Raw genomic sequence first — 14,666 nt, 5'->3', positions numbered from 1 at the left:
GTGCGGCACGTGCGACCGCCCCCGGACCTACCCCACGAGTGGCGGCAATCGATGGGGGTTGCACACACGCAGTGGCCCGCGCATGCGTTGTGCGAACACTGGACTAAGTACTGCCGATCACAATAGTCAATTGAAACTTTAGTTTTTTTATTTTATTAGTATCTTAAGTTCTCTGTGACGCAATTTCTTCGGTGCATTGTTTATTATAATATAGGTATTCCAATTAAATATGGTACTTGTAAACATCGTTTTGGTTATTCAGAATTTTAAAATGATGTTAAATCACGCAAGCTGATCGAGGCCGATATTATTGTTCTATTCTTTTGTTAAGTTAATATTTTATATCATCAAAAATATTATTACCCAATGCTCTGTATTAAAAATCATAAAATATTTCGTTTTTAATTTCTGAATCAACCATTTACCTACCTTAAAATGAAATCATGACTAACAGGAATAAAAAAAGTCTTTCCTATTAAAATAAACCCCCGATATCTCCATCAGTACATATTAGCTTTTGAAAAGCGTTGTGTTCACGATTATACTGCGGCCAGTGTTAGTCGCACTTTGCGCCACCGACGCGTTACTGAAAGCTCGGCGTGAGCCCTGAAACGAACGGTGCAACCGAACTATAACGATTTATTATATTTATTCATACAATTTGAAGTGAGTGCGCTCGACTAGATAAAATGTAAGTAAAATTCTTTGTGATTGGTATTTTTTTTTATTTTCATATTTTGTTTCGATATTTGAAATGTCATTGTGGTAGCTGTCGTTTTATTTTGAATAAAGAATGTTTTTTTTTTCTTTCGGTATTTTTTTTTTACTTATGTATTTATTTGATTATAAGTGGTCAAAGTTAGTTTTTTCCTTTTTGTATTTTTATTTGCCTGTATTTGACTTTATTACACACCTATCTATACATATTTTTTTATTGCCTTATGTTGTATTTGACTTAAAAATTATTATTATTTATGATTACTTAGATATTAAATTGATTTATTTATGTGTCTATGATATATTATATTGTGCCGAAAGTTAATTTACTTGGGGACGAGCGAAGGGTCAGTTAATGCCTTATCATCACTCGCAGTCCCGAAGTTGACATCTTATAAAAGAATTTTCTTTTCCTTTTGCCATTAACGTTTATTGTTATAAATGCTTTTTTCTTTTGGAGACAGTAAGCGATCAGTAGAGTAATTTGAGTTTGCATTTAAATCGTATAGATGAATTAGTAGTGACTGATTGTTTCAGTGCTTTACTTGGCACGTGACAAAATTATACTGGCTGTTAATATATTCAGCTTAATATATTTTATATTATGTTTTATAAAAACTGTTTATGCGTAATTCGTATACGTAACAATGTAAAGGTTCCTAAAAAGAGCTCTCCGATTTGAATCTTGGATTGTTTCCAACTGTTCACTTCAAATTAATTTTTCAATTTAAAAATATACAACTATTTTGTTTTTTCCTTTTGGTATGATAAGCAGTCAAACTATATAGTATTCTACTAACCATAGGGTACTTTTCAATGGATATTACGTGGCTACCCATCTCCTGACTGGCCGCACTTACTAAACTTACCTTACTCTTAGTTGAGTGGCGAGCGCAGCTAGTGATGGACTTTTTCCCTATTTCTTAATATTTCTTAGTAAGTTTCTGGGTAATTTAAAATACGATTAACTCAACTTTATCTTTAATAAAATAGCGAAATGAGCTCTGTCGGTATATTAGGCATTTAGCGCTAAACTACGGAATCAATAGAGCTCTGTGTGATAGATAATATTTTAGAAAAAGATGCAAGGTTTTTGTAGAAAATGAATATGTAGGCGGAGCCGCTCTCAAACGCTAGTTTTGAAAAATTGCACTTAGGTAATCTGTTAGAACATCTAGGCAGTATGCCATCTCTCTCGTTCTATATTGATTTTGTTTCTAGGTTTAACCTATGCATGAGGATAAACTTTAAAGTCTAAATATATCCTTAAAGTTACTATTTTAAATCGCTCCGGGGAAACTTTAAAATAGTTCTCCAATACGAGCGACATTTCCAATTTGGACTTGCACCTTGAATAAACAATTCTGGTATTGCAAAGATCGATTTATTGTTAAGGCTCTGTGTGAAACGTACGTATGTTGCGTTTACGTATGTATGTTAAAATACATGTCGCCTAACTAATTAAAGTTTGTGCTAAACTAGCTGATCCAAGCAACTCTGCTTGCGTACAAAATTTCATTTACAATTTCTGATCTTTGTAGAACTTGGAAAAAAAGTAGCCTTTGTATGTTCTGTCTCAAACTATCGTTATGATTAATTTAATTAAAATTAGTTCAATAATTAAGTCTTGGAAACTAACAAACATCCAGACAGACTTTGGCGTTAAAAAATGTATATATATAATTCTTCTGTAAGTGTGTATTTCACTGAACTTCTCTTAAACGACTGGACCGATTTTGATGAAATTTTTTTGTGTGTTCAAGGGGATCTGAGAATGGTTTAGATTCACAATTTTGTCCGCTGGACAATGTTTTTTTTTATTAATTTTTAATTTATTAGACAGGAAAACGTCTGTCGGGTCCGGTAGTATATATATAAATATGATATTATAAATATATGTCCACACTATATACATACCTACCTAACTAATTATATACCAAGTTAACGACTGGTAACTAGTTAAACGGATTAATTACCACGCGCTCTAGTTGAAAGCGTGTGTTCATATAATTTCTATGCAGAATTCCATTACCTTAATGCTAGGTGGACGGAATAGGAAGCAGTATTAAAAGTTTTATAATTTAAAAATATTGTTGACAGCAATAAATCTAATTTACGTATTTGAAAGTTTTACAATATTTGACAGTTAGTTAATTTCTTAGATAAAGAAGCACACAGTTTAGTTAAATAACATTGGCATACATTTCTCAAAATTAGACGGGACCGGTCGCAGCCTAGGTGGACCACTAAAATTTACACAGAATTTCGGTGGAAAAGAAAATAATATGTGGATAAAACAAAAACCTTTAAATTGAATAAATCGTAGATGTCATGCGGTGTCATAAAAATTAATAGGACACACCGTAGTTGAATGCTTTCGTGACTAAAACACATTATAAAAACAGGCCATACAGTACATTATAAAATGTTAAACCTAGTCTAGACAATAGCAGGGATTTAGGTAACAAAGAGTAATATTTTTAATACTATTTGATTCACGTCTTAGTTATTAGAAAACCATCATTCTGCTGTAATTAAAGTTTCATACTCTTTAGAACTGTGGTTCCCAACTAGCGGTCCGTGGAAGTCAAAATATGGTTCGTGAATGATTTTTAAATTTAAAATTTTCGGGATGATTACTACACTTTATTTTTAATATACTTACATAGTGGTCCCTGCTAACAAGAATGATATAAAAGTGGTCCCGGACTAAGAAACTGGGAACCCCTGCTTTAAAACGATTGTTCTATTTGCTGAAAGTTAGTTTCACTATTCTAAGATAAGTATCAGTTAGTTTATCAAGAGGAAATCTTACTGATTATTTGATACATTTGCTGGTAATTTATCTTGTAAATAGGTTATCCAATACATTGAAAAGGCGTAAAACTGGCTCCTTATATTTAAATAGAAAAAAAAAACGTAATAAAAAGTTTTCTTTGAAAGCAACTCAGGAAGTTTAGAAACGCAAATATTTTCTTGAGATGGAGGGATCAAAGTCGTCTTAAATTTTCATTTCTTTTATTTCTAAAACGGACAGAAGTTATATAAACGTAAACTTTGGAACACTTCCTATGCGGCAGACCACATAAAAGGCGGGACCTAAATGTCTACACAAGCGTTTCTTATATAAGTTATTTGGCTGCCAATTCGACCCAGACTTGAAATAACAAAATAAGTCGGACAATACCGCCTTATTTGTTACGGACATCGAACTTATGACCCCGGTGTAGAAGCCAAGCGTACTTGAATACAAATTTAATTAATTACTTTCGTGTTTGAAAAAATATTTCGAATCTATTGCTGTTTCCTTTCAAGAGTTTCTGCTTCCGAAAAAGTGGTAGCTTATCTAATAATGTGACTGTAATTAATAAATATTTTTAACCATTAATGTCCCACTGCTGGGCAAAGGTAATGAGGGAGGGCAAGGCCTTGAGTCCACCGCGCTGGCCAAGTGCGGGTTGTGGACTTTTGTGAATGTGTTAAATAAAAATAAATTATCAATTACTTTACTACTGCTGGGCAAGGCTCTCCCTCCGGAATGAGGGAAATATTAGGCTTTAAGTTCATTAAGCCAGCCAAGCACGGATTAGACCAGCCAAGACAAAAATACTGCTTTCATACTTTGTAAAAAATATCATGAAATAACAGAAAAAAGCATTTGAATTTGTACAGTTCAACTTGTGACGTCATATCGTTGGCAACATGCCATTTCTCTTATCGATTGCTGCCCCAGTGTCAGGGAACATACAATTATGTGCCATTAACTGGCAATGGAGTGCATAAAACATGACAAGATCGATGGTATCAATGACAAAACGTCAAGGTGAAGCAAGTTCACGATTGATTTTATACTCGTTAGTAATACTAGGAAATAGGTTTTCTGTTATTTGTTTCCTATACTTTGTTGCAACGGATCTTATAGAATCGTGAGGCATAGTAGGTACTTAGTAGTTACGGTATTTGGGTTTAAATTGCAGGTGTATGGGTAGTGGTGAAGAGTAACAAACTACTGTAAAGATTATGAATTTAAAAGACTACCCAGTCAGAGATTGAGTTAATTTTGGAAACGCCCATTCTTCCCATAGGGTTAGGCAGAGACCAAAGAACGCCACTTGGTATGATTCTCATTAATTTCCCCTGCTTGATTCACATCCATACGTCTTGTCATACGGGACCGGTGGGTATGAGTACTACGCACCTGACCCAAGATATTTATTTTGGATATACCTACTTTAAATAAATTACGTTGGTTTCTAACAGTTGGTAGTGTTTTAAATTAGCTTACTTAGCAAGACTGTAGTCGACAGAAAAGAGCCTATCCATGTCTAGACTTCTAGAGTCTATTATGTCACGCGTTGGAAAATAGCCAGGATTATGTTGGAGCCAAACCGAGCAGAGAAAAAGTCTTTCTTGTTAGATTTATTTTTGAAATGAAAAAAAATATAATGTTTGGAAAATAATAGAAGAATAAGGGGTAGTTGCGAGACTTTTAGATAAATGCTAAATTACTTATCTGCTAGATAAAGGAACAGCAAATGTATGAAAAATTCCTTCAGTTTATCACTTAATAAGCTTGTTTTAGTGGCTTATCCAGTCGTGAAATTGGTCATCAGTGGATAGTTAGAATGAGGTGTTTATAAATTAATTACAAATAAAATTCCCCGCATAGATATGAAAATATTATAACGAATGTAAACAATATAAAGTCCGAAAACTAATGGAATGGAGGGAAGGCACGTACTTATCACGGAATTTTCAGCCGAGCGTGGCAATTATGCTAATACCTGTAGGTATATGCTATAACCAAAATGTCGGCAGAAGAGATATTGCGGTAATATTCACCTTTTGTACGTGTATTTACTCCAATATAATATAATGTTCATGCAAATGGGATTGTCCTTTTCGTTATATACTCGTTACAGTACACACGTAGAATTGGTTTCCTATTTTCTGAGCAAAATTGCGCAGCTCTTAAATAGAGTATAATAAAACGATAATATTTTCGAACAATCTGGAATACAAAATAGGTGTATTCTGAAAAAAGAATTAAGCCACAAGGTAGATATAGCATAAAGAAAGATACGTCCCGAAAAAATCTAGGCCTTATTTAAATAATTTATTAGTTTATGAAACTTTCAAAATGGCAGCAAAAGCACCTTCAAACTAATGTTTAATGTGGGTAACAAAACAATGATAAAAAAAAAAATACAGCATATAACCTTTGAATGTTGTTGATTCTAGGGCAGCTGAAGGTGGTACTCCTGGTGGCCTGGCGCCCGCAGAGCCCGAAGTCGGACCCGATGGAGAGATCATCGGAGGACCGCGCACTCCGCAGCAGATCGCCGCGCAGAGAAGGCTGCAACAGACCCAGGCGCAAGTCGATGAGGTAACTAAGTAATTGCAAAAGCCATTTGAAGAAATACAGAATTGCAAGTGGTCAAAGCTTGACTTGGAACTCTGGCTCATAGGAAAAACGGTACTAGGGTTAGTTATCGAAAAATAACTTTTAGTCTCAAAGTATTCAAGAATAACAGTTTTGAATTAAAATCATCAATGATTAATCGCAATTTATTTTTTAAAGAAAACACGAAATGAGAGTAACTGATCTAACTTCTTGGTATACCAAAATAGGAACATTATATTAAAATTAGTTTTCTGATTACAGGTCGTGGATATTATGAAGGCAAACATGGATAAGGTGCTGGATCGAGACGTGAAGCTATCAGAACTCGATGACCGAGCAGGTGAATAATAACACCAAAATAACAATTTAACAATTAGACCTAAAAAGTCGAAATAATCACCTCTGAAATAGAGCCAGTAAGCCTGACAAGTAGAGTATTGACAGAATGTTTTCACACAATAGTTGTCACTTTATCTATTAGATAGGTAATCCGCCAAATGCCGTGAAACTGTCCTTTAGTTATTAAGACGCAGTGTAAATAATGGAATGTATTTTGTCCTTAGATGCCCTCCAGCAAGGTGCGTCACAGTTCGAGCAGCAGGCAAAGAGTTTGAAGAACAAGTTCTGGTTACAAAATCTTAAGGTACTATTTCATTATTATGACTTCATTTTTATGAGTAATGTGACCATTAACAATTTTATAGTTCGCAAGAAAATTATTTTCATAGTCATGCTCATGTTGAATCGATTAAAGCTGTGCTTACCTCTATAAATGTTATTTAGACGTTTTTATTGAAAGTATTATTTATGAATTTTTTACACGACTCTGAAGTATTAGAAAAACAAAACATTTTTGAACTGAAACCTTCAGAACTAAAGTAATTTTATTGTTGTTGATCGAGATTTGATGATTGCTCAAAATCTACAAGACTTAAAATTTTTACAGAGTAATAAAATGAAACATCAGGTGTAACATAGAATGTTTTGCATTACAGATGATGATAATAATGGGAGTGATTGGAATCGTAATAATAGGCCTACTGTTTGGTAAGTAATTAATATAAATAACAACACACTCGATGTTGTCAAGTGAAGCTTAGTAGTCGATATAATGTTTTGAACATATTGAGAGGATGAAGAGAAATGAGACAGCAAAAACACTATACATATCAGAAATTAAGAAAATTTTATTAATAACTGAATACATTTTAACTAAAGTACTAATTGTAGATGATATTCATGATCATAATATAGATTTAAATGAAGTAATGAATAGAGCTGAAAACATACATATCAAATAATGTTAAGATTTATGAATTACTTTTTGTTGGTCTCTTACCTCTTTTAACGTATGTGCAAAACATTCGTGATTGGCTATTTAGTTTGCATCCGGGAATCTTCCTTCAATGTCTAAATGTTACTTGTCTAGGTGTTAAGAATGTTAGAAACTGTCCTAAACTGAATTTTAGCGCAATCGGCTTATTGTATGTTCTTCCAAATTCTGACTGTCTCCTTAGCTTCCTTGTTAGCAGATCTTGTGAAATGTTGGCTGTCTAGAAACTCGTGTGCGTGTCTCACATGTGTTTTGTTTGCACGAATATCTGGTGGACTTGAAATAAAATGAATTTGATCCTTCTGTAACAGTTTTAAATTAAAATCAACTTCTGCATTTCTTTCCTTGATATCTTTATTTTTCTCACTTGCACTGACTGGACTTTTGAGTGTTTTAAGTGTGAACACTTAACAAAACGGAATGACACTTGACTTTCGTGTTCTTATAAAGTTGAGGAAAGAAACGAAATTCTGTATGTACAGATCAGGAACAGTTCATTTAGTTTGAAGCTCACAGTAATCATGCAAAGACAGCCAAGTTGAACATCGAATAGCGTAGCGGGTAGACGCTTCGAGGCATATGTTCTGCTTACGGCTGTTTGCAGGTGATAACATTAAACAAATGTTTGGTTAGTTCGGTACCGAGGCACGCCGACCATGAACGGCCCTCCATCAGTCCCGGCCGTAGTTGGCAATAACACTATACCAGCAATTACTAACCATTGTGAGTAATAGTATATCTTTCTTCTTCTTTCTTTCTAATCTTTTGCATTTAGTGCTTGTGTAGTAACGTAGATACATGTGGTAAGTACAATTTTGTATTATTATTAAATGACTTTTGAAATTGTAAGTCTTCAATGTTGGACTGTATTTGAGCGGCTTCATGTAGTCTATCATTGTTGACGTTGTCGAAATTGGTAAAAGTAATAAGTCCCTGTAAATCAAAAATATCAGGCCTAATAGCAGCACTAACATCATGACACTTCAAATAATTACTGACTATAAATTTTGCTTCGTTGGATAAACAATCTTTTGATCCGCAGAAATTGGTACTTTAATAGAAGTTTCCAATGCTCCTGCTCTATTATACTTGCTTAAGAACAGCTAGTGATTTAGTATTGACAATATTGTTCCACAGTACCTTCATGTTAGTTTCATTGGATTTTTACGTCTATAACTGCAACACCACCTCAGAAAACGCTTTGAAAACATACAAACTTTTTCTTCTTTTTACAATTCAGCTTCTTACATCAGTACATTTAGGACGCTTACCAAAAATTGTATACTCATTACATAGAAGACTTTATACATTTTGCGTCTCACCCCACTATTCTCATACATCATGCTGACTTTACAAACACCAGTATTGTGTGGACATAGCAGTAGATAGGCGTAGAACTTTTCTAATCCACTGCACACTGGTTTAAAGTTATACACTTAAACACTTTTTAATCGTTTCTGAATTCCGCATGGTTTTCTCTAACCAGTCACAGGCATCACTCACAAAGAACACATCAAATATAGTTCACAGAATCTGTAGATAGAAGAGTAATTTCAATATTCAAACCATCTTTGAAGATAGGTACGAGTGTTCCAGATCCTCACGTGTGTTGTTGACTTTCAAACTAATGCACTGGGTGGTAGGAGGTAAATAATTGACATTTAATTTCATTGTAATTATGTTTTTCTAATATTTCATATTATTTTCAGGAAAATACATGTAATTTATTCACTCGTCGCATCCGTTGGGTTCCACTTCAAATGAGAAGCTGATTTAATAAAAATAAATTATTTAAATATAATTATAATCTATTACATACGTATTACTAATATTATACTACACTAGGCTCTAAAAGGAACGAAATATTACACAATATATTCGGTTGTCTTTTGAATAATAGAATTATTCAAAATATTAATGTAATTTAGATAAATAATTATTCGAAATATAATATCTGTTCGATATAATTATTCAGTTATAACTCCAATTATCGTGCTTAAAGTTGTGAAACAAAATATAACTGTAATTTTAAGTGATTTCATAAGTTATAATCTATACTTATACAAGGTTTAGAATAAAAATGAGTCATTTTAGGTAATATATTCTTGCTTTTTTATCGAAGATAACCGATAGATTATTAATATTGAAAGGTTTGGCTGTCTGAAACATTGATTTGCGTGCCTTGTAGATACTATTTAGAGTCCTGTTTCTATATTATTTATCTGTCAATAAAAAATACTATGTATTTATCTATACTTTAATGCGAGTGTAGGTTTCAAAGATATATAATAAATCTTCCAAATGTAGTGGAATCTTTCTGATATTGTAAAATAGTTCTAAAACTCATAATATTTATCTAATATCTAACTAAACTTCTTGTGTTTTCTCTTCATTGTATAACACCAATTCAGAATACAGCAATGGTAGGAAATGGAATTGAATTGTAGAAAAATATGCTAGACGAAATTAGTTTCGCTTATTTATATAATTTCACGAATCTTATGAAATTAGGATTACAAATTAATTATAATTATTTTGAATGTCCAATAGCGATTATAGCGTCTTAGGAGTCAATTATTTGCATAAACACAAATTAATATATTTTAGCTGCTTAACGTCAATTATATGAGTAGTAAATTATTTTATTATTATACAAAATAATAGAGATTATTTTCTAAGACAGCGATTATGATTATTCAAAATTGTTTATTGTGATGTCAATTTTAAGCGTACGTATTATGATGTACTGGTCGATGTGTGAAAACTGTAAATGCTTACAGTTTTTGTTGGAGTGCCATATAACCGCCTCGTAGGCTTTCTAGTGACGAACTTATTTGCTCTAAAATTAAACAATATACTTGTTTAAGAAATAATATATCTATGATATGGGGTTGTATTTTCTCCTTAGGTACAATGTGAAATTGTAAGCAGTTACAAATCAAGGTGCCACTGACAATATTAGTTCTTTTATAAAATAAACGAGTGTGATAATTGAGATGAGAATTTGAATTGTAGAATTATAATTATTTGACTATTCGGTGTTGTGCTAATCGCTTGTCTTTTCAATGTAGTTACTAATAGTTACTTAACTACAAGACTTAAGAGGGAAGATATAAGACAAAATTCTATTATACACACAGTAGTAAATTATATTCTATCTATTTCATAGAGTATCTCATAGGATATCTCATAGCGATCCTGGTAAAGTGTATCTATACAATGTCTCACGAGACAATTCTCTATGCCCCACGACGGGTTGTGATGGCATCTGTGCTTGCGTTAGACAATTTAAAAACATTAAATGTCAATTTATTGTCTATAACGCGACCATAGAGTAGCGTCAAAATCTTATTTGCAAAATAAATATAAAATATTTCCTTCGAAATTTACTATTCATAAAATGTTGCATTAAGCGACAATACTCAAAGTTTATTATTATAAATTAAACATTTGAGATTTAATGTAATATTAAATATTAATTATAATTATTCAAAGTTACACAGATAATTGTTTCATTATTAAAAGTTGCAGTCTAGATGACATTCTTTGGCCTACTATAATTTTAAAATTCCATGAATTTGGCGTGTTACCATTTGAAGTCACTAATCATTATAAATGTTGTAATTATTTTAAAAAATCTACTGTAAATGGAATTATTGATTATATAAAAATGTGATGAATATATACAGTGATAATGTGTTTTATTTAAAATGCTAGTAGCACTATAGTCTAACACCTTCGTATAGAGCCTTGGTTGCAAGGTTTGTGGCGGGCTGATGTATTCGCAGCCATGTCTAGCTCTCGCTGGTCTATTTAAAACCGCTATTTTCTTTTGTAAGTTAACAGAGTTTTAAATAAAATACAAGATATATCCATGTGTATGCCAAGGCGCTCTTCTAAGTTGTCGGAGTATAACAGGGTATTACCGTCAATCTTTGTCAACTTTCCAAAAACGTAAGTGAGATGTTTTGAAAAATGTAAAGGATTGAGCAACAAGGTAAAACTTAATACGAGTTATGCTCTATTTGTAATACTTTCTCACCAAGTGGAAAGGTAAATCACGAAGCCATTAACGAGAGGTAAGTAGCATGTGTTATCAGAGGCCACGGGAATCCTTGAATAATAAAATACACAGTAATATTCTCCACCAGAAGAAAATTAATAACTTGTTTATTCTATGAAACTGAATTAATAAATGTATTGAACTTGGTAGAGCCAAGAAAAAGACAATTTTAACTTGAATTTCGACAGTTCTCTAAATTAAACTGAAACTACACTATTAATTAGTTTCGAAACTTTCACATCTTGGTGTAGGAGATCAATAATACGTCCAATAATCGTTCATCACATAGTGACGAAGTATAATGATAACGCAATATTTCGTTCAACGTGTTATAAAACAATTTATAACCTCTTGCTTATTGGAGTTCTGAAGTACGATACCTGATCTAATGCTATTGCTAAAGTGTTGAAACCCATGTACTACTAACATAGGACCCGACCATAAAAACCAATCAAATTACAACAATCCCAAACTAATATCACTCCTAAATTATAAACAATAAAGTCTCATTTACTACCTCCTTTTTAATCTACACTCAGTTTTGCAAGCCATAGACTAGACCATAGAGAATGATGTGAGAGCTCGCGTGCTTTCTCTTTGATAGTTGGCCGCCATTTTGAGTTACAGTAATGGCCGGTATGACGTGAGTTATGCGCCCGTGTCATTTGAACTTAACTAATGTCGGTAGTGTTAGTGCCGTTAATGCAGGTTAAATCGAATAGTAAATAAAATAATTTATAGATCTGGGAAGCGGGCTGATTGATTGGGGCCTTGTGCTTGTGCGTGAAAAATGGCGGTAATTTTGACAGCTGTCATATTTTGTATCTTTTGATAAAAGAGAGCTGTAAAATATCGAGTTTCTTGCTACGTTTCGTCGGCTCACATGTGTAAGGCATATAAACGTTGCTTAATGCACTGAATGGAACTGTACAAAAGAATTCATGAGCAAACTTATCTCAATTATTTAGGAACCAAAACTTTATTACCTTGTCTCCATTTCCTATGTGACCATTATATTGGTTCGAGTTTATATCATCACCAACTACAGTTGAAGAATATATTTTGCTACACCATCTCAATCGTACGTTGTAATTGAAACCAGTTCACAATAAAAAAAGCAGCAAATAAAGATAGAAACATCACCATCGACACGTAGGTCGTAGCTTCTCAAAAGATCGCTTTCTCGTTGAAATTTTAAACGCATATAAAGTGATGCAAAAATGGTTGGAGAACACAATATTTTGTCCAACAGACAGCCAATTAGTTTCCCTGTGGGAACTGTCTAGAAAACAAAGCGTGTTTTGTTACATACAACTGTTCTTAAATTGCGTTCGATAATTACGTACTATTTGTTCTCGAGAGTTGAAGACGGGTTATGAAAACAAGGATACTGTACAAGATTGTTTCGAGATGTTTAACGTTGGTGAGAATTGCAAGTTAATCCTTGTAGCTGTCAATCAAGCATACGAGTAGACGTAATATAGTACTTATTTCGTTTTATACCTTGATTTTCTAGGGTTTTAAAGGATATAATCGCACCCATATTAATGAAATTGGAAAACACGTTTGCTGTGAAACGCATGTATTTCATTAATCGGTGTAGTGTGATTAAATGTCATAAAAAAATGTTTGTAGTTTCAAGACGTATTTAATTCGATTGTATCTAAATTGAATTCGTGTAAGTTACTCTTAGTAGTGGTGCTAGAATCATAATGCTCGTAGATCTGAAAGAGTCGGCTGCGAGATATTGAATTTAGTGTGAACACTCGGAGCATTATTTAATTGCGTGTCAGCGCGGCGCCTGCGCGGTGAGAGGTGATACATAGTGGGCCAGATGATAGCTCCAGCAGGATATAAAATTGTGGTCAGTTTTGGGGGTACTTTATAACTAGGGAACAAAAAATAAGCTTATAGTCGAAAAAGAAATTTATTGAATAATAATATAATTCTGTATGTCGGGGAAGGCCCAAATGGAGATGTCGGGGTGACCCAAATCCGTTTCTGGATTGGTGGCCGGACGCAACTATCAATCAAGGGTTTTGAAAGAGGCCTTTCCTTTGCAGTAGGACTTAGAAATAGTCTAAATAAAAAAATAAAAATTATGTATTTGATTCATCATTCACTGAAGGATATCTATCACAATATTTTTTGCATATTATGAAAAAATGGATTGCTCGGATATTTTACAAATTATTAAAGCTAAATAAAAGGGTTAATACAACGGTTCTGTCTTAACCTAGGACACAATAATATCCTTTTATTTAGACATCATTTGGTTTTTGCAATGCAAACTGCAAATGCCGTAAAAGTATATTGACTAAACAAATAATAGAATCAACAGTAATTGTTCCATACATTTTGTCCACAATATTTGCGCCGGCGCAGTGTGCAGCGATAGTTCGCGGTAATGGTACTGTCAGGTGTTTGAAGAGCACATATCGCTGTTTATTTTCACATTCCATGAACCCTACAATACGAGGGTTTTGTTTATTTTTGTCCTAACGACCTCGCGACCCTATCCTCTGTGCGTGTGATACATTGCTGGTTAGTAGAGGAATTAAAGGTCTATTAAATGCTTTATTGATTTAGACTTTTTTTGTACTTTAGGTTTTAAATCAATAAATATTTATTAAACTCTTCCGTTACTGAATGATTGACTGTAGGACAACGCACAGCCGAAACTATACTGAGCGTCGAAAGTTGAGCTTTGAAGATTCCTTAGGAAGTGTAGAGTAGCTTCTCTTATATTTGTTTATTTACACAAAGGTTTATTGTACATCGTAATGCTAGTAGCAGATGAAAGAACAGCTTTAAAAGGAAGTGCCGCATTTTTTTGTAATAGACATATTATTTTATAGCTCCCAGAAATAAAAAGCTTCAATAATATTTATGTTTCTCTATTAACATAATGAATCAATGAAAGACTTTTTTTTGCGTAAAACTTATACAGCTTTCAAGAAATGGTTTCTACATTAAACGATTCTAAAAAAAGATACGAATCCTAAACCTGTGACGAACACTATCAAAAAGATACCCATGAAACTGTTACGAACACTATATTTTATATTAAAATCAAGCCCAAGCAGCCTTACAATTTCTAACAAAATCGTTGTTAACTGTTACATTATCTTCACGGTTACTCATCATGG

General features: G+C 33.1%; 1 protein-coding gene across 3 annotated transcripts; it reads left to right on the top strand.

Moving 5' to 3' along the window:
• The first annotated feature begins 535 nt into the window (after positions 1-535).
• On the top strand, positions 536-11,149 carry LOC142982160 (neuronal synaptobrevin-like). 3 transcript variants are annotated; one of them, XR_012959972.1, is made up of 7 exons: positions 536-691; positions 5,959-6,103; positions 6,383-6,461; positions 6,685-6,764; positions 7,117-7,168; positions 8,059-8,177; positions 9,164-11,149. XR_012959972.1 is itself a non-coding variant. In XM_076128520.1 (7 exons), coding segments are annotated over exons 1-7 (450 nt in total). In that variant the 5' UTR covers positions 536-689; the 3' UTR covers positions 9,166-11,149. The 3 variants fall into 3 exon arrangements, 2 of the variants coding, with proteins under 2 accessions (XP_075984635.1, XP_075984636.1); XM_076128520.1 differs by having other exon boundaries at positions 8,088-8,177; XM_076128521.1 differs by lacking the exon at positions 8,059-8,177.
• The last annotated feature ends 3,517 nt before the right edge of the window (positions 11,150-14,666 follow it).

The sequence above is a fragment of the Anticarsia gemmatalis genome, chromosome 21 (assembly GCF_050436995.1).
Source record: "Anticarsia gemmatalis isolate Benzon Research Colony breed Stoneville strain chromosome 21, ilAntGemm2 primary, whole genome shotgun sequence".
In the NCBI taxonomy this organism is placed as follows: Eukaryota; Metazoa; Arthropoda; class Insecta; order Lepidoptera; family Erebidae; genus Anticarsia; species Anticarsia gemmatalis.
The sequence above is the reverse complement of the archived record's forward strand: the minus strand, read 5'-3'. Positions and strand labels throughout refer to the sequence as shown.

Bases quoted from the DNA above. Each gene is read 5' to 3' on its own strand.
- LOC142982160 (XM_076128520.1), top strand. The intron at 6,104-6,382 runs GTAACTAAGTAA...TTCTGATTACAG, and splicing joins CCCAGGCGCAAGTCGATGAG to GTCGTGGATATTATGAAGGC. The intron at 7,169-8,087 runs GTAAGTAATTAA...ATGTTTGGTTAG, and splicing joins AATAATAGGCCTACTGTTTG to TTCGGTACCGAGGCACGCCG.